This window comes from Conger conger, chromosome 13, assembly GCF_963514075.1.
Source record: "Conger conger chromosome 13, fConCon1.1, whole genome shotgun sequence".
Lineage (NCBI taxonomy): Eukaryota > Metazoa > Chordata > Actinopteri > Anguilliformes > Congridae > Conger > Conger conger.
Window position 1 is genome coordinate 23,125,823 of NC_083772.1, and position 20,520 is coordinate 23,146,342.

General features: G+C 39.1%; 3 protein-coding genes across 3 annotated transcripts; all 3 read left to right on the forward strand.

Moving 5' to 3' along the window:
- Positions 1-1,954: 1,954 nt before the first annotated feature.
- LOC133107259 (olfactory receptor 1-like) lies at positions 1,955-2,884 on the forward strand. Its single transcript, XM_061216225.1, has one exon. The coding sequence runs from the start codon at positions 1,955-1,957 to the stop codon at positions 2,882-2,884; it is 930 nt and encodes a 309-aa protein (XP_061072209.1).
- Positions 2,885-9,822: 6,938 nt separating this feature from the next.
- LOC133107216 (olfactory receptor 5AP2-like) lies at positions 9,823-10,755 on the forward strand. The gene has a single exon (XM_061216166.1). The coding sequence runs from the start codon at positions 9,823-9,825 to the stop codon at positions 10,753-10,755; it is 933 nt and encodes a 310-aa protein (XP_061072150.1).
- A 6,079-nt stretch (positions 10,756-16,834) lies between these two features.
- LOC133107452 (olfactory receptor 8I2-like) lies at positions 16,835-17,764 on the forward strand. The gene has a single exon (XM_061216438.1). The coding sequence runs from the start codon at positions 16,835-16,837 to the stop codon at positions 17,762-17,764; it is 930 nt and encodes a 309-aa protein (XP_061072422.1).
- The last annotated feature ends 2,756 nt before the right edge of the window (positions 17,765-20,520 follow it).

Here is a 20,520-nt window from a genome sequence, read left to right on the forward strand (position 1 = left end):
GAGTCCAAGCAAACAGGGTACAGAAGATCAGGCAGGGCAAAGTCACAGGACAGGCGGTGGTCAAAGCCAGGTTGTTAATCCAAGGGGAGCAAGAGGGCTGAAGGGCAGGAGATGAGTAGAGCAAGCAGGAGGGCTGGAGCAGAGCTAGGAAGGAGATGGATAGGGCAAGCAGGAGGGCTGGCCAGAGAACGAGGTCCGGGGCAGAGAAGGTCTGAAACTTAATCACCCCATCTGGCACCGACAGCCATTTCACGGTCAAGGTAACTGGGAACTTGACCATATCTGAATGTTTTTATGTATTGAGTTGCTGCCACTTGAATGGCTGAGTAGATATTTGCATTGACTGAGTAGATATTTGCTGGTGTACAGGTCTACCTAATGAAGTGGCCAAGGTGGCAGAGATGAGACAGCAGAACTGACGATTCAAAGAGAGGAGTAGTGGCCTCCGGCAGGACCTTGGGGCTTGGGACTGGGTGGCAGAGCTGCAGCCACAGGGGGGTCTCAGGCAGGGCTCAGTCCAGGTCCATGGGCCACCCCTCCAGGTCCATCCTGGGGCTGCCATAGGCCTCAGTGACCAGGCAGAGGAGATCCCAAATCTCCAATACTCCATGTCCTCCCACATCAAGGGCCATATCACATTAAAAGGCATGCCAGAAGGTTAGCCCTAAGATCTTTTCTGCTGGTGGTGAGCATGATTTTAGAAAAAATAAATAATAAAAATAATAAAAAAAGTTGTGTCCACCAGGGGGCACTATGCTTGCATTCTCCAACACTGTTAAAATCTAAATAAATGGTTGGCTTTACACCTTCTACTAATCCAATCCTTCATGGACCCCGTGAAAAGACCTGGCAACCAAAATCCTCCAAGGAAAGCGGGAATTTTAATTAAATGTCATTTCAATAGTACTTTTCAAATGAGACTGTCACAAAGCTGCTTTCCACAGTAACAGAATGGAGGGAAAAGGGGAAATACCAGCCCTGAGCCCCCAGATAACACATGAGTCACCAAAGGCAAAGAGTCACCAAAACAGTGGGACTCATGGTGTTTAAATGGATGTGGTTGAGACCACCCTCTCCCAAAAAGGTGATACTGAACATGCAACATTTTACAAACAAAGCCTTATATAGGCTAATACAGGTGTCAACCACATAAAATGTCCTGTTAATGGTCTGTAAAATGATACCTTATAATTATATAAAAAATGTTTCGAAGTAAAAGGGAAAGTTAAAGGTTATATAAATATGCGACAAAAGTGCAGATGCCCCACAAAAAGTTTTTTTTTTTTTTTTAATGAATAAATAAAAAATATATAGATATTTCTTATTTTGTTACTTTTCACCACTGCAAAACAGTGGCATAATTCACGATTACATCCAGATTTAAATGATGATGTGACTGTTGCATTGTGAACTTGGGACAATACAACAGATGGTGCAATAACACATCACTTTAAATACATTCATCTTATTCTTAAGACTGTAACAGGGCGCATACTGTACACACTTGCATGTGTGATTTCTTCAAGCACACTTACTCTAGAGGATTGTGATTAGCTGGCAAATCTCAAAGGCCCTTTACAAAATTTCGATATAAAGCCTGATGCGGTGCCGGGCATGGACATTAAATATTTCTGCCTGTTGCTTTCTCTTGTTAGAATCCAGATGACGTCCTTAGCCCATTGACGTGAACATCAGCAAATGATTTCATTGTTGTTGATCATATGAGGGCCCTGGTGTCAAACCGGAAGAATTGTTGTCGTTATTTAGCACCATGAACAGATAATAATTATTTCGATGTAGGAACTCTAAATCTTTGTTCAAACAAGCAATTTGCTTATTGCTGATCGTCTGTACTTTTCTTGTTCGCGGTGCAAAAGAGATAAACCAGAGAAGCTGGCACAATAACGGCTACCAATCTCCCTGGTGTTTTTCCTCGACGTTTTATAAAATTACCATGGAGAATTCAACGAAAATAGTTTTTGTTCTTCAAGGACTGAATGGCGCGATGCCAAACAAACATACTTACTTTGTCGTCGCTCTTCTCGTTTACCTTTTTACTATTCTAGTGAACCTGACTTTGATCGTGACCATTATTTTGGAGAAAACACTCCATGAGCCCATGTTTATTTTTCTGTGTGGCTTGTGTGTAAATGACATAATTGGTGCCTGTACGTTTTATCCAAAAATATTGGTGGATCTTTTATCTTACTTGAGGGTTACTTCGTATATAGCTTGTCTCAGTCAAATTTTTTTATTATATAGCTACTCCTTCGTCGAATTTACTACGTTAACAGTAATGGCTTATGACCGCTATATCGCCATATGCAAGCCGCTGAACTACCACTCAATCGTCACGCCTCGGAAGGTGATACAATTGCTGATTTTTACCTGGCTGTTAACCCTCTGTGAAACAAGTATTGGGATGGGCTTGTTAGTCAGACTACCTCTCTGTGGATTCAACATCGATAAGATATATTGCACAGTCTGGGCAGTGGTAAAGCTATCCTGTGTGGATGCCACTATCAACAACATATATGGGACCATTCTTTCTGTTTTTCACGTTTCACAGGTAGTGCTGATATTGATTTCATATATTAATATAGTCAAAGCATCTGTCCGATCGCAGGAAGGCAGGAATAAATTCATGCAGACCTGTTTGCCCCATTTAATCTCATTGACCAACTTCACAGTCGCAATCCTTTTTGACATCATGTACGCTCGCTATGGTCCCACAACCCGTCTACTGGCTCTCCGCAATTTCATGTCCCTGGAGTACCTCGTCGTTCCACCGATCCTAAACCCCCTCATCTACGGCCTGAAAATGAACCAGATCCGCCGGAAAATCTTTAGAATTTGCAAGCAGAAAATACATGCTCTAAAGTGAACATTGTGTTTACGTTCCTGTCCAAACTGAAAAGCAATATATAAAAAAAATACTTGATTACATTTTACATTGGTAACGGATATGTTGGTGTTTGAATTATCAGTCATAGATAATTGCTTAGACGCATTCTTCTGTGTACTTGGATATTAAATACGTTTGAACTGTAAAACATTTAACAACTCAGCAATTCCTTGAAAGTTATATTAACTGTGTTGCGTCTGTTTTGCATCAAAATACACAAATTTGCCTTAAAATTGATTGTATGTTTCCTCATTTTTAAGACTCATTAAAAAGTAACATTAAAAAAACATCAAATGAACGCAATAGGAAAATAAATTCCGTCTCTAGCCTATTCACTGGTCAAAGTAGCGTAATTCCAATAGCCTTAATGCAGATACTGCATTTTTTTTTCAAATGTTTCATGTTCGTCATGATGTACACACATAATGTGCCCTCTTTCAATGATCCTATGCTTCTACAGCTTTATAGACAATAAATAATTAATACTTTTCAAGTCGATATTCCTGAGTTTTGTATAGGCTACTCTATCAACAAAAAAAACAATAAAAGATACAACCAACTTCACACTCGTCCCACAATCTTTTTTTCCCCATGCAGATAAATAATAATCCACAGGACAAATCATTGGTTCACTTTATTCACATATTCATCGTTTCATTTAAAATTGAATGTGCTGGAGTACAGAGCCAAAAGAATAGAAATTGTACCATTGTCCAAATACTTACGGACTGCACTGTATATTTCCAAATATAAATATATATATATATATATATATATATATATATAATACCTGCCCACAGTGCCAAAACTACTAGTAACTGGTTTGCTGACCATGGTATTACTGTGTTTGATTGCATTAGATAGGCCAGCCAGTTTGCCTGACCTGAACCTATGAATCTATGGGGTATTGTCAAGAGGAACATCGAGACACCAGACCCAATAATACAGATGTTGAGCTGAAAGCTGCTATCAAAGCAACCTGGGCTTCCATAACACCTCAGCAGGTTGATTGCCTCCATGCCACACCGCATTGATGCAGTAATTCATGCAAAAGGAGCCCTGACCAAGTATTAAGTGCCTAAATTCATATATTTTAAGGTCAACGTTTCTGTATTATAAATCCTTTTTTTTATTGGTCTTATGTAATATTCTAATATTTTGGATTTAATCAAATATAGTAGATTTTTTTTCATGAGCTGTAAACCGTAATCAAACAAAAAAAGCCTTGAAATATTTCACTTTGTGTAATGAATCTAGAGTATATAAAAGTTTCACTTTTTGAATGAAATAACGAAAAAAAAAAAAAGTTTCCACGATATTCAAATTTTTTGAGATGCACCGGTAAGTGATGCATTTTATAATTGAAAATGTTCGGAAGTAAAATGGAAATTGAAAGGGAATGCAAATACGCAACAACACAGTACAGTACAGATGCCCCACAGATGCCCCACAAAAATACTGGTACAAAAACGTACAGTAAATATTTATTATGTTGTTACTTTTCAACACTGCAAAACAGTGACATAATTGACAATTACAGAACATTATTTTGGAGAAAACGCTCCATGAGCCCATGTTTATTTTTCTGTGTAGCTTGTGTGCAAATGGAATAATTGGTGCCTGTACGTTTTATCCAAAAATATTGGTGGATCTTTTATCTTACTTGAGGGTTACTTCGTATATAGCTTGTCTCAGTCAAAATTTTTTATTATATAGCTACTCCTTCGTCGAATTTACTACGTTAACAGTAATGGCTTATGACCGCTATATCGCCATATGCAAGCCGCTGAACTACCACTCAATCGTCACGCCTCGGAAGGTGATAAAATTGCTGGCTGTTATCCCTCATATACGGCCTGAAAATGAACCAGATCCGCCGGAGCATCTTTAGAATTTGCAAGCAGAAAATACATGTTCGAAAGTGAATATTGTGTTAATATTCCTGTCCAGGAAAATATAGATTCACGAATACATTGGGCTCCAGCATTATTAAACAAACATAAGAGATAAGTATATATTTATAGTATGTTTCAATGTTTTTATTTGGTCAACTAATTTTTTTCTGAAAACCACAGGTGCCAACATTTTTGGCACCCCCAACAATTATTTGAAATAAAAGTGAAATTGGCAATATGTTTATTTTTAGCTGATGTCAGTCTAAAGGAACAATATTGTCATTCCATCACTTCCTGTTTTTCTAGAGTACAAAAATTAAGTACTGATCTTGCAAAATTCCTTTGTCAACCATCAGCATGGGAAAAGCCAAAGAACTGTCAATTCAGAAGACACAGATGGTACTTGACAGGTAATGGGTACAAAAATATACCTAAACTGTTAAATAATACTTAGCACTGTAAAGGCATAAAACAGAATAGAACTTGCCAGGAAGAGGATGCAAGTACATATTATCCCCACAGGTGGCAAGGACGATGGTGAGGGAGACCATAAGTAACCCAAGGATCACGGTTTAAGAATAGCATAGATTAGTTGTATCTTGGGGTCACAAAGTGTAAAAAAAAAAAAAGAGAGCCCTCACTGAGCAATAAACAAAACCAAGCATCTTTACCAAATCTCGTTGGAATTATGACCGGAAGAGAGTGCTATGGTCAGAATCTTTACCAAATCTTGTTGGAATTATGACCGGAAGAGAGTGCTATGGTCAGAGGAGACCAAAATTGAAAGTTTGGGCCGTACACACCATAAACATTTTTGGTGGCAAAATGGAAGGCATACAAGGAGAAGCACCTCATACCTACTGTAAAATATCACGGTGGGTCATTGATGCTTTGGACATGTTTTGCTGCCAGTGGTGGAGGGGCAATGAATTAAATGAATGAAATAGCTCCACAGATATTGCCACCCCTGGTTTAATACTTTGTGCAAACACCCCTGGTAAAGATGACAGCCACCTGTCTTTTTCTATCATTTGTGACAAGCTTAGAGAACATATTTGGAGGATTTGTTTTACAATTCCCTCCATGCAGAACTTTAGAATCATTGATATTAAGAATGTGAAAATTCAGTCTCCCAAGATGAGCGTGTATCATTGAGGTAGCTATGGTAACAAACAATGCGTGGAAAGTGGCAGCAGGGTCTGTCAATCAAAGCTAATTGACACTTCTCATTTACATGACCAGGGGTGAATTTCCCGAAACCTTTTTAACACTACGTTGTTCGGAAGTTGTACCTTAAGCTCTACCTTAACGTTCTTAGCTAAATATACCTTCTGTACGTCGTACTTTCGTAAGGTTGGTCTGGACCACTCTTAGCTATACCTTAGCGATGTTGTCAGCTCACTCCGCTAGTGGCCACCACTGTTACAACCTCAAGCCTTTGAATTCAGCTGTTTCTCTTAGTTGCATCTCAATCTGTTAAGCAATATGCACATGTTGGGAGCGGGAAAAGCACCAGGTGACTCCCGCCCCCTCCACAAGTTCCTATTGTTCTTATGCAGAACGAACCCACCACAAGGAGCTCAGGACAAAGCAGGTAAAGGGCAAAAAGCTTTAATTTATTGATTCAAAAAACACAGAGCATGCCACAACTCGCACCAACCCCACCCCCCTTCGACTTCCCCACTACTCCTACACCAACACTTCCCCCCCCCCCCCTCCCGTACCCAGAGCCTGGCACAGGTAGAGCGTAAACCCGTCACACAACACAAAGGCAATCACGGCTAAACTCCCCAGTGACCAAACAGCACTCCAGTGTCCCCCACCCACGGCCCCCCTGCCACCCAGCCCACGCCCAGGAGGGGGGGGGGGGGGAAGAAACCCCACTCAAAGGGGAAGTCAACCAACACAGGCGGGGTCTCACACATGCACTCATACCTGTCACTTCCACACACACCAACACAACAAATAATCTTTAAAGAAGGGATGTAATTGGCCCCCACCGCTGTGCAAAACAAAAAACCACAAAAAAAGGAAACCCAACCCCTAAACAATCGGCTGTCTCCCGCTGCGCATTAAAGTCTCTGGGCCGATGGACTGCGCCCCGAACCACTCTGCTGTCCACTACACGCTGGAACTGCCGCACTGTCCGCCCTCAGCGTCCTTGCTGTTCCTCCAATGGAGAGTGAGCTTGTGCTGGCTCCGGTCCTGGTCCGCCCGTTACTTTTCCGCCGCGTGGAAGACTTTTGCTCCGCCCTCGTCAGGGTGAGTGTAGTCCCACTGCGTCTTTCCTCCAAGTCGCGCGGTCTTTGCCGCGGCACCAGTCCTGCTCCACCGGAATCGCCCAGCGCTGGTCCCACTTGCGAACAGTCTCGCCCGTGTAGCGTCCACAATTTCCCGGGGCTGTCAGCCAGCTAACCACCGCCAATGCGGGAGACAGCCAAAACAGAAAACACAACGAACTGAACTATACTCAGTTAAAATTACGTTCGCGGAACCCAACATTCAACCCCGGCGTCTCTCTCGCGTCTGCCCCTTACCTGCTTCTTTTAAACCTGACTTATTCGTCCAACAGGAAACAGCTGTGTCACTCCCCAAACCCGACGGCCGGCACGCCACATGCGAGGATCCATGTGCACACCGAGCCCCACCCAACTCTGGCAAATCCAGCCCAGCCACAGGCTCCTGACACACACTAAAAATGCTACAGTTGTAGTTGGCTCATAATATTACTAAAATACCACATTAATGGCACTGTTTTCATGCAAATAATAAAATTGTAAATTACGAAAGATGCATGTTGCACCTTATTGAACATATTGCCTAATTGCCTTTTAAATTATATTCTTAAACTGACCATTTCCCACTCTCTCTGTGTGCTGGAGCGATGTTTATCCATAGTTCTTTCTTTTTTGTTGGACACCGTAGTCCTAAAAGTGGAAAATAATGTTATTTATACAGCGCCACGTCTAACAATCTCCATATCGTGTTGGTGCGTTTTGTTTGTTGGTGCGCTTTTGTTGAAAACGTCAGCTAATCAGAGAAAGTACTGAATTACACCAGTAATGTGATGGTGCTTCTGCCAAATCAACCCTGATTGCAAAGTAATTTAAGGCACTATGACAAAGATATTAAAATAATGTCAATAAAACATGACATGCCAAAGAAGGTGTATTGCTAGATGACGTAGCCACAAAACGTATCACTAACCGTATATATAATTTGGGGGAAATTATATATAAAGTTGGATAATTTAGTTTTTACATTTTTAATTCTATTAATACGGTCCCACCAGTCGTGATAAATGCAATATTTACAGATGAAAATGAGCTCATTAACTAACTCACATTTGCATTGATGTGAAAACTGAAAATGTTGATGAATGTGCACTGTCCCTCGTAAAAAATAAAGAAAGAAAGAAAGAAAGAAAGAAAGACATAAATAAATAAATAAATAAATAAATAAATAAATAAATAAATAAATAAATAAATAAATAAATAAATAATAACATTATGCACATTTGTTTTGTTGTTGCCTAAAGACAACTGGCAAGTGTCACATTCAACCGCCATGTTGTTCCTTTAAGACCAATGATCAGCTTCCAGGAAGTTGTATACCAGAATTGCTGGTAGTAGCAAGTCATGGTGTCAAAATAAGAAGAGATGATCTTCTCACCTGAAGATTATTGTATCTTAAAATAAACCAAACCATATACATCCATGACCAACTATCAATCTACTGTCATTAGCACTGTTATTAGGCTTCTGGAGAATAGAACTATAGTATAATGAACGACAGTATAATATGAAAATATGATTCAAAATAGTAATAGAAACTCAGGCAAACATAACTTTGAAACTTGTTTTATTTCATTGCTGTGTGCAGCGCAAACCTACTTTCAATGATTTCAGCTAATTAACTAGAATTTTGAGGCAGCTCATTCACCTGCTGCTAATGGTGTTTGCATGGGTGTGGTTGACACTGCCTTCCTCCATACAAAATGATGTTCAGAATAAGGAGCATCGCAAATTCGTATATTTTCCACAGATTTAGTTTCTATAGTAAACAAATATTTAAGATTACATTTACATGTATATTTACATCTTCATTTAACATTTATATTTATATGGATTTTTTTCAAACATGCTTTGACCCCTTAAATCTGTGGGGTTTTTGGCATTAATTCCTTATTTCACCGTGCAATTTTCAATCACTATGGTAACAGGATACCATTTTACATTGCAAAAGTTATATCTGTATAATCTATTTTAAGATGCCATTGCTTTAGGACAATAGTTATTACAGTCTTGCAAGGGGACCTCTTCTGTGGATTTTGGAAATCCCCTATTTTTTAAATGTGACTCTTGAAAATTCGACGAGCATTTTTACACTTGTCGGACTAATGCTGAATGTGTAACATTTTACAAATAGCACCATATATATTGCAGATATATTTCAGTCACATGAAATGCACTGGAAATGTCCTGGGAAATAATGGTTTAATATTTTAATATACAAATGATTTAACACTTGCCTGTGTTATCTTTCTTTTTTTCTCTCATTATTGAATTAATCTCACTCGGCAGACTCAATGTGGCAGACACTGATTCGCTGGCATATCTCAAAGGCCCTTTACACAATCCATATATAAAGCCTGATACGGTGGGAACAGACATTAAATCTTTCCGCCTGTTGCTTTCTCTTGTTGGCCAACAGTTAGAAACAAAATTAAGCCTTTAGCCCTTTGACTTGGACATCAGCAAATGGTTCATTATTGTTCAGTCTTTGACGGTTTTTGTGTTAATTTTTCAATTTTTCAAATGAAAAGCATTCTGAACAGGTAATATCAGAGATGGTTTCGGAATAGGAAGTCTTCAAGTCTTAGTACAAACAAGCAGTCTGATTACTGCTGATCTTCTGTACTTTTCCTGTTTGCGGTGCAGGAGAAATTATCACCGGAAAAGCTGGCGCAAGAACAGCACAGAACCTCCGCGGTGTTTTAAACACGCCTCTTATAAAACTTCCATGGAGAATTCAACTGAAATATATTTTTTTGTTCTACAAGGACTGAAGGAGTTGATGCCAAACAAAAACACATATTTTGCGGTCACTCTTCTAGTTTACCTTTTTACTCTTGTGGTGAATATGATTTTGATTGTGACAATTATTTTGGAGAAAACGCTCCATGAGCCCATGTTTATATTTCTATGTAGCTTGTGTATAAATGAAATATATGCTGCCTCTACATTTTATCCTAAACTATTGTTGGATCTTTCATCTTACATGAGGGTTACTTCGTATGAAGCTTGTCTAAGTCAAATTTTTATGTTATACAGCTACGCCCCCTGCGAGTTTACAACGTTAGCAGTGATGGCTTATGACCGGTATATTGCGATATGCAAGCCGCTCAACTACCACTCAATCATCACGCCTCGGAAGGTGATGAATTTACTTATAATTACCTGGCTATTATCCATCTGTGAATCATTTGTTGTGGTGGGCCTGGTAGCCAGACTACCTCTCTGTGGATTCAACATAGATAAGATATACTGCACAGCCTGGGCAGTGATAAAACTGTCGTGTGTTGATACCACTGTTAACAACGTATACGGGACCCTTCTCTCTGTTTTTCACGTTTCACAGGTAGTGCTGATTTTGCTTTCCTATATTAATATCGTCAAGGCATCTGCGCGATCGCAGGAACAACGGAATAAGTTCATGCAGACATGTTTGCCCCATTTAATCTCATTGACAAACTTCACAGTCGCAATCATTTTTGACATCATGTACGCTCGCTATGGTCCCACCACCCGTCTACTGGCTCTCCGAAATTTCATGTCCCTGGAGTACCTCGTTGTTCCACCGATCTTAAACCCCCTCATCTATGGCCTGAAAATGAACCAAATCCGCCGGAAAATCTTTAAAATTTGCAGTCATAAAAAACGTACTCTAAAGTGAATGTTGTGTTTACTTTCCTGAAACTGAATGCTTTACAACTGTGCTTCATTAAATCTCATGTACTCCCTATTTACATCTCGTTTACTCCGTTTTCACATTTCTTGCCATGTGGTTATTGTTTGAAAACTCTGGTGGAGCAGAGTAATTTCGTATACAGGGCTGGCCAACATGTACAGTGTGTGCAGGTATGTGCCTGACAGACGGTAGATTACGGAATTTCAGCCTCAGTGTTCACACAAAAAAAAACATATCAGGTAGAATGTGACGCACGTGTTGAGTGTCACGGTGTCGAAGTCACTGCTCTTTGGAAGCATTTCATGGAGGCTTGTTTCAAATCACGTGATCACAGAAATCAAAGCTTCGTTACGTCAAAGTTGTGCATGTAATTTGGGCCAGTGTCTCATTCCAATACCTGTTCATGTGTCAGAGGTTCTTTTACTTATGTGAAGAAGACAGGGTGCATGATTTGGGTATGCACCTGTTCTAAAATAGCCTGACACTGACACTTGAGTTCTTCACCACTTGTGGTAAATGCATCCAGATATTTAGACAGCAGTTGCTTTGACTAAAGTTGGACTATCTACTTAACAAAGTTAAATCAACTGAGGACTATTAGAAGAATAGGAATGTGAATAAAAAAATATTTTACAATATTTTACATATTTTACATATGTATACATATTTTACATATTTTCCTTTCACGCTAGTAATGAGCTGGAGTGAAAGCTGAATTACACTCTTAATATGGCCCTATATAAATTGTGAATTTTGTGTTTCTAATCATTGTAATATATTGTTTCAATGTGCTTTCCTTTGCCAGGCATTCAAGAGGGAATAGAAGAGTCATTGATCAATGTGATTACATTATGCTCATGAACCCACATCATTTGAATTTCTTTTTGTTAGTGAATGTTGTCATCTCATCATCATTATGACAATTTTCATTTGTATGGCACTTTTAATGAATATTAGTGAGGACTTTGAGAATAGGCGGCACGGATGGTGCAGTGGGTAGCACTGCTGCCTCACAGCAAGGAGGTCCTGGGTTCGAATCCCCGTCGGCCGGGGCCTCTCTGTGCGGAGTTTGCATGTTCTCCCCGTGTCTGCGTGGGTTTCCTCCGGGTACTCCGGTTTCCTCCCACAGTCCAAAGACATGCACGTTAGGCTGATTGGAGAGTCTAAATTGCCCATAGGTATGAGTGTGTGAGTGAATGGTGTGTGTGCCCTGCGATAGACTGGCGACCTGTCCAGGGTGTATTCCTGCCTTTCGCCCAATGTATGCTGGGATAGGCTCCAGCCCCCCTGCGACCCTGATCAGGATAAGCGGGTTCAGATAATGGATGGATGGATGGACTTTGAGAATACATGTTCGCATCAATATTGGTCTATTCAAAAAGTGAAATTACAGTGTAGTGTTTCAATTAATTTCAATTTATCACGACTGTGAAGAGTGATGACAGGCATATTTATTGGCCAGAGGTAATAACAACAAAACAAAAAAAACAACAAAAAAAAGCACAACCAACTTCCACATGTAATTTATGCATTTAGAGAGAAATATAACAAGATACTGCAATCGCAGTAATATTGTGCATGAAAACAAGATAGAAAAAAAATATATATTATCTATAAATATAAATGTTAAACGTAAATATTAAAAATGTACATTTTACATATAAATGTAAATGCTAAATATAAATAAGGTAATTGTATAAACATCAAATGTCCCTGTGTGATCTAGTTGCTCATGCTCTCCAGTGTCATCCAGTAGCTATCACTCCTCTGTGTGATCCATCAGCTAGCACTCTCCAGTGTGATCCAATAGCCAGCACTTTCCGGTGTGATTCAGTAGCGAGCACTCTCCAGTGTGATCCAGTATCTAGTGCTCTCTGGTGTGATCCAGTAGCTAGCGCTCTCTGGTGTGATCCAGTATCTAGCACTGCACAGTGTGATCCAGTAGCTAGCGCTCTCCTGTGTGATCCATCACCTAGCAGTAGCTAGCTGATCACAATTGCATACTGCAGATCCTCTGTACTTTCCTAGTTCATAGTTCCGGTTATCACCGGAAAATCTGACACAAGGACAGCCAAGGTGATTTATACACATCCGTTTACCTCGATGCTATTTTAGTGAATTTGACTATGATCGCAACCATTATTTTGGAGAAAACGCCTCGGAAGGTTGTTGCTCTTTAACCAACTGTTATCAGCTGTTGCATTGGACCTGGTAGCCAGACTACCTCTCTGCGCCGTCTACGCAGTGATAAAGCTGTCATGTGTGGATACCATTTTAAACAACGTATACGGATCCGTTCCCATGGTTTTTCTCATTGTACAAATAGTGCTGGTCTTTATTTCCTATGTTAATATTGTCAAAGCATCTGTGCGATCGTAGGAAGAATTGAATAAGTTCATGCAGATCTGTTTCCCCATTTCATCACATTGACTAACTTCGAGGTCGCACTTTGATGTCATGTACGCTCGTAATGACCCCACCACCCGCCTGCAGGCTCCCCGCAATTTCCTGTCACTGGAGTACCTTGTTGTTCCATCGCTCCTAAACCCACTCATCTATGGACTGAAACTGAACCAGATTCGGCTGAGAATCTTTAGAGTTTGCAGCCATAAAATAAATGCTCAAAAATGAATGTTGTGTTTACTGTCCAGGCTGGATTCTTTTCTAAATCTACGCTTGATTTAATTTTACATTTCGAATTGGTAGTTTAGCGTTTGAATTATGTTTCAGTTGAGTTCTCTCATTTAATGCCTAAATGTTCCGTAAGATGGTTTACTTTTTTGTAATGTGATTTTGTTTGAAAACCTTGGCATAGCTAATGTTAATTCTGCCGTGTGCAGGTGCCTGGCAGAGAGTAGCATACACAATAGTCACGGTGATGCTCATTGCTTAAAACCGACTCCTGCCACGTTCAGCCCTGTTTTTACGGATGTCCACCGGGTGGCGTCATTGTATATTAAATGAACTATTTTCAAATATTTTCTTCAGAAAAAAAAAAAAAATCAATCGCCTACAATAAAATCCGTGGTTTGTGCGGAGATCCCAAAATCCCGTAATAGTCTGAAGAGGTTTGCATTGGATTTGATGGGTGTGCATTTGGGTTTGGATCGGCTTGGATAAATTTGATTAGGTTTGGGCAGGTTTTTGTACACTCATATTCCCTCTTATTCCCGTAATATTTTGCAAAAGTAGGGAATTCCCTAATGATAACCTATGGATATATGTTTCCGATTCGTCAAAACAGTCTGAGAAAAATCTTATGAGAATTAAAATCTGTATAGTTTGGGCACCGAGGTTGAGGGGTCGGTTCTTGGGAAAAGAGTCAAAGTCCAGGGCTGGTGAATAATACGTTTTTAATTGCAATTATATTCCGGTCCGGAAGATCAATGCACAAGACAAAGCTTAACACATTGCTAAACATCTCCTGGTCAGTTCAATCTTGATACATTTTTCACAGGAAGGTGGCTTGTTCTGTCGAAGGCCAGAAATAAAATGTTGACACAATGCCAGAGGCCCCTGCAAAGGTCACCAGATGCTGGCTCGGCCCCCTCTCTCTAGTTCTGAGTTGTGCTGTTAGGTATCTTTGCAGGATGTATGTATTCTTTGGTAAGCAATTAATTTGTGTTAACATTAGCTGATACATATTTATCATTCATTAATACTATAATATAAATCTTTGTTACATTACATTAATGGTATTTGGCAGACACTCTTATCCAGAGTGACATACTGTTGATTAGACTAAGCAGGAGATAACCCTCCCCTGGAGCAATGCAGGGTTAAGGGCCTTGCTTAAGGATCCAAAGGCAGCACAGATCTTACTGGGGATCGAACCACTGACCTGGCGGGTCCCAGTCATGTACCTTAACCACCATGCTACAGGCCGCCCCTGTTAATACATTCTTATTATTTGGTATACATGTTACATACATTTCAATAATAGAACAATCTCTTTTCTTGATGTACGTATGCTTCACATTTGACGACAATGGTTCCTGTTCACACAGTACTTCTTCCAACAATCCTTTGTACCAGGGCCTATCAAAACACAAATTAGAATTTGCAAAAGCAGAAATTCAGGCGCGTCTCTATATTCCCCCTCCTTGCCTACTTGGATCACTATCAACCCCTCCTCCATCTCAGATGTAGGCGATACATCCCTGCTCTATATCTCAGCACTTCGAAAGAGGTCATACAAAGGAGGAGGTCAAAAGGTTATCTTGTTCAACCTGAGCATGAGACTGGTGCAGGCTTGCTCGGTTTTCAGGTTAGAAGTCATTTTTGTGAAGTAACATACATCTTAAAGGAAGAATAAACCAACTTTCAAATCATTCAGCTTTCTCCACACTCAGCACTTTTTTAATAAGTTCTTTATTCACGGCCCCTCAGAGGTACACATTTCAAATTGCGTCATGGGACCTAAGCAGTAATACATGTCAGATTCATATTTTGTATACATGCTGACTGGTGGTTTGTGAACCTGAAATGTTAGTGCATTCACAGACAAGGGTGAGGGATAAACACTAAAACAGTGTTGTGGTTTGAGGGTGTTTGTTGCTGCAACTCCTCTCTTAATCGTTAGAAGTCCAAAATTACCTGTTGTACCTTTAATGTTTAAAATATGATTTAGATTGCATTTACTGTTGTAAATGTAAATGGTAAATGGTTAGCATTTATATAGCACCTTTATCCAAAGTGCTGCACAATTGCTGGTTCTCATTCACCCATTCATACACACACTCACACACCAACAGCAATTGGCTGCAACATGTTACACAGGAACTTGAATCAGCCAGTGCAGATAAAATATCAATAATCCAAAGAACAAATAATTGACACAAAGTAGGACAGATGTATAATTGTAACACTTTTTTGCTCCAGAATTTATAACTCAATGAGAGTCATGAGAGGATGTGTGCATTAATGTCAAATACAAAGAGGTCCAATGTTACAACCTACCCCACAAGTTTGAACACTTTTAATCTCGTTATCATTTCCAGGTCTTTGGTCATGTCAATGTGCTTTTAGTTTTCCAGTTGAAAACCCTATAATTTGTAATTAGCCATGTGTGTTATATGCTTTAAATACTGCACTTGTGTATATATTTTTTATTATTCTTAGTGTTGTAGTTGCCAACACTGTGGCTACTTCCTACTCAGTTAATCTTATAATTCTACAAGGGTTCACTTTTTTATCTGTGTGATCACTTAGAACATACTTCCTTCAGCGCACTTGTCCTTGGTTCTAATTTGCACTTTATTCTACGACGCTCTGGATAAGAGCGTCTGCCAAATGATTAATGTAATGGACATATAATGTACAGCAGGTAATGTGCTGTCACGATTCTGCGAGTGTGGTGTGAGCACGTGCGGATGGAGAATAAAGAGAATGAGGCTTCCAGCATCCTGACTCTGCAGGGTTCATTTACAGCTGGAACTAGCCATCTGAATTATACACTGCACACACATTACTCTTAAGGAAGAATGTACATGTCCCCGTGGTCTCTCTCTTTTTTAGTTTCTCGCAATTAACTTGATCTCAATTCTCATTTCCGGGCCCAATGATCTCAATGGAGTATTCCGATCTCAGTGGGGCATTCTAAATCCGGGTTCAATAAAGCTTACAAGCTGGCAAATCTTAAAGGACCTTTACACAATAGAGATAGCCTATATAAAAACCTGATACACTGGGCACAGATTTTAAATCTTTCTGTGTGCCGTTTTCCCAGGCACAGTTAGAAACATACAAAATAAGGACTTAAGTCTCGGCCGAATTTTACACTAGACTATATGATGGTTTTTGTGTTAAATGGTTTTCTAGTGTTTACATTTTTTGTAGGATTTCAACCGTTCAATTCTTTCAATTTTATTCAAATGATAAGCATTGTGAACAGATAATATGGGAGATGGATGATACTGGAGATGGACATTTATAAGCTTTATTTACAACCAGGTAGTCTGGTCAATGCTGACGGTCTAATTTACGATTAAGAAGAAATTAACTCCAGAGAAGCTGGAGTAAGACTCGGAGCTTTTATGAAATATCTATAAAATATACAAAAAACATGGATAATTCGACTGAAATGCTGATTTTTCTACAAGTACTGAATGATACGAAGTCAAACAAACAGACATACTTTGTCGTCACTCTTCTCGTTTACCATTTTACTATTTTAGTGAATCTGACTTTGATCGTGACAATTATTTTAGATAGAATGCTCCATGAGCCCATGTTTATATTTCTGTGCAACCTGTGTGTAAATGGGATATTTGGCGCCTCTACATTTTATCCGAAAATATTGGTGGACTTTTTATCTGACGTGAGTGTTACTCCGTATAAAGCTTGTCTCGCTCAAATGTTTGTAATATACAGCTACGTCTTCTGCGAAATCACCACGTTAGCGGTGATGGCTTATGACAGGTACGTCGCAATATGCAAACCACTCAATTACCACTCCATCATCACGCCTGGCAAGGTGGTTAAATTTTTGATTTTTACCTGGCTGTTTTCCATCTGTGAGTCAGCAATTGCTATCTGCCTGGTTGCCAGACTACCTCTCTGTGGATTCCGTATCGAAAAGCTGTACTGCTCCGCCTGGCCAGTGGTAAAGCTGTCATGTGTAGATACCACTATCAACAATGTATACGGGTCCGTCCTCATGGTTTTACACGTTTTACAAGCACTGGTGATCTTGTTTTCCTATGTTAATATCATCAAGGCATCTGTGCGATCGCAGGAAGAACGGAGTAAATTCATGCAGACCTGTCTGCCCCATTTGATCTCATTGACAAACTTCTCGGTAGCAATCGTTTTTGACATCATGTACGCTCGCTATGGTTCCACCACCAGCATGCAGTCTCTCCGTAATTTCATGTCCCTGGAGTACCTCGTTGTTCCACCGATGCTAAACCCCCTCATCTACGGCCTGAAACTAAGCCAAATCCGCCGGAGAATCTTTAGAATTTGTAGCCGGAAAAGAGATGTTCTTAAATGAATGTAATTTGTACTTTCTTTTCCCGGCTGGGAAACACGTATTTAAAAATACACATTTAAACTTCAATAAAATATATATCTGAAATGTTGGTGTTTTAATTGTTTAATCAGTCACCGTTCACTTCCGTAGTCCTGTCAAAGCACAAATAATTGACGTGTGGACGCTACAGACTCCAAATGTACTCAGTGCTTACGGTGTGTATCTTCTTTCAGAATGAAAAATATTTGCTCTAATATGAGTTTATCTTTTTTTAATTAAGCGGAAACCTGTAAGTGTTTGGTTGTTCTCCGGTCTCCCCTATGTCAGAAAAAATGGCGGGCCGTATCTGCTTCTGGATTTCAGACCAACTTCTGCTCTTAATGATTTAATTAGCCCATCATTTACATTATATGTAATTTTAAGTTACATTCCGGAATATAAACAGCAGCTGATAAATGTTCTTGCCTTGTAGTATTTTATTTTGGTCTAATTTAAGTGTGAATCGGTAATGGTGCATATCGCAATTTGGCTGATTGAGCCAGGGTAACTGGTGGCAGCAAAATCCTGCATACATATGTGAATTTATTAAAAATCTTTTTATTTTTTTTAGATGTGCGCAACAGCCGCAACTCTTTAAAATTTTGGCAGTAACATTTTAATTTGTAATCCCGCTCACTCGTAAACTAGATCCGCCTTTTTACAAGTACACGTTTTAATGACATTAAAATAACTACATATATTGAAAGATCCCAATGTTTGGAGAAATCTGTGAAATGTTATTCTTGCCACGCCCTAAAGTGACCTGGAGGGCCAAGCCCCAGTATAGCCACAATAGCGTAAGTGCGGCTGCTGGGCCCCTATAAGGCCCGCATTAATCCAAATAATTGTGATGATTTGTAATGTAATTGTAATTGTAATTGTAATTGTAATGATAGATAGATAGATAGATAGATAGATAGATAGATAGATAGATAGATAGATAGATAGATAGATAGATAGATAGATAGATGGATAGATGGATGGATGGATGGATGGATGGATGGATAGATAGATAGATAGATAGATAGATAGATAGATAGATAGATAGATAGATAGATAGATAGATAGATTCCCAATTTGGACTACAAGTGCATTTTGCAAGAAAACAATTGTTCCTGGGAAGAAAGGGGAGGGATGGGGTGTCTTGGTGTAACACCAGAGATGTAACACATTTTTTTTGAGACTTGAATAAAATGGTGACCATTGGTTTTGTTGTGTTCATATAACTTTATTTAAATTTAATTTATTTTATTTTTTAAATTTTGATACACCTGGTGTGGTGTTTAGACAGTAATATTATATTATACAATCATATTATACAATGTCTCAATTATGCTATCTATGTCTTCATCCATCTAAATACAAAAAATTATAATAATCATCATCATCATCATAATAATAATAATAATAATAATAATAATAATAATACAAACAATAATCATAAGAATGATTTAAAAAATATATATTGGTAAGGAGATGGGGTTGGGGGTATGTGGTGGTTGGGTGGGGAGGGGGGTGTTGCCATGTGTTTATCTACTTCTCCTGATAGATGTGTGTAGTGAGTAATGTCTCTATATTTATTTTTTCCCGAAATCTGCCTCTGTCCTTATATGTCATAAATTAGTACATCTTCTCAGAACTCGTCCATTTTGGCCAACACTTGTTATAGAGGGTCTCTTGATTTTTGATTCTGTATGTGATTCTCTCCATTTCCTGTATTCTTTCCTTCCATTTTTGAACAGATGTACTTGAAGGTTTCAGCCAATTCCTGGTTATTTGTTTAAGGCTGCGATCCACTGTTACTAGTATTCTATATAGGTATTTATCTATTTCCCGTGTTTATCTATTATCTATTATCTATTTCCCGGTGATTTTCCAAGAATAATACATATAGGGTCAACAGTTTTTTTATTTTAATAATACCCATGATGTTTGTTATGATTGAATGCTAAAATGCTTTTAAAGCTGGACAAAAAAGAGAATGTGTGAGTGATTTGCCTTTATCTCACTACATTTTCTCCATCATGCAGAGTTCATTGAGGTGTTAATTTTTAAGAGAATATTTGGAGTAATAAAGAATCTTGTATACATTTTCCATGCAAATTCCATCCAATATTTAGAGTTTGTTGTTTTGTGAATTTCTTTGCACACTTGGTTCCACTCTTCTTCATTCAGCTCCTCTCCTATTTCGGAGTTCCATTTTTGTTGAATGCTATATAATTGTTTTGGAGGATATCACGAAGCCTTGTTCCAAGACAAAAAACTGGATGGTATTTATTACACATCTTAACTTGAAAGCGGGTCAGATTTAACCATAACCATAATTAAGGTTTAATTATAATGTGTACATAACCATTACATTACATTATATTATATTACATTAATGGCATTTGGCAGACGCTCTTATCCAGAGCGACATACAGTTGACTAGACTAAGCAGGAGACAATCCTCCCCTGGAGCAATGCAGCGTTAAGGGCCTTACAGCTGTGCAGATCTTATTGTGGCTCTACCAGGGATCGAACCACCAACATTGCAGGTCCCATTCATGTACCTTAACCACTTAACCACTACACCACAGGCCGCCATAAGCAATAAAACAGTTGAATAAAGGATTCATTAAAAGCCAACATTTGTAAAAAGGAATGTTTTGAGTTGCTTTTTAAGATTGCCATCCAAGTCCGGTGGTTCTCAAACTTAGTCCTGGGCGGGCCCTGTGGATGCAGGCCTCTGCCTCATA

Bases quoted from the DNA above. Each gene is read 5' to 3' on its own strand.
- LOC133107259 (XM_061216225.1), top strand. From the start codon at position 1,955: ATGGAGAATTCAACGAAAATAGTTTTTGTTCTTCAAGGACTGAATGGC.
- LOC133107452 (XM_061216438.1), top strand. From the start codon at position 16,835: ATGGATAATTCGACTGAAATGCTGATTTTTCTACAAGTACTGAATGAT.
- LOC133107216 (XM_061216166.1), top strand. From the start codon at position 9,823: ATGGAGAATTCAACTGAAATATATTTTTTTGTTCTACAAGGACTGAAG.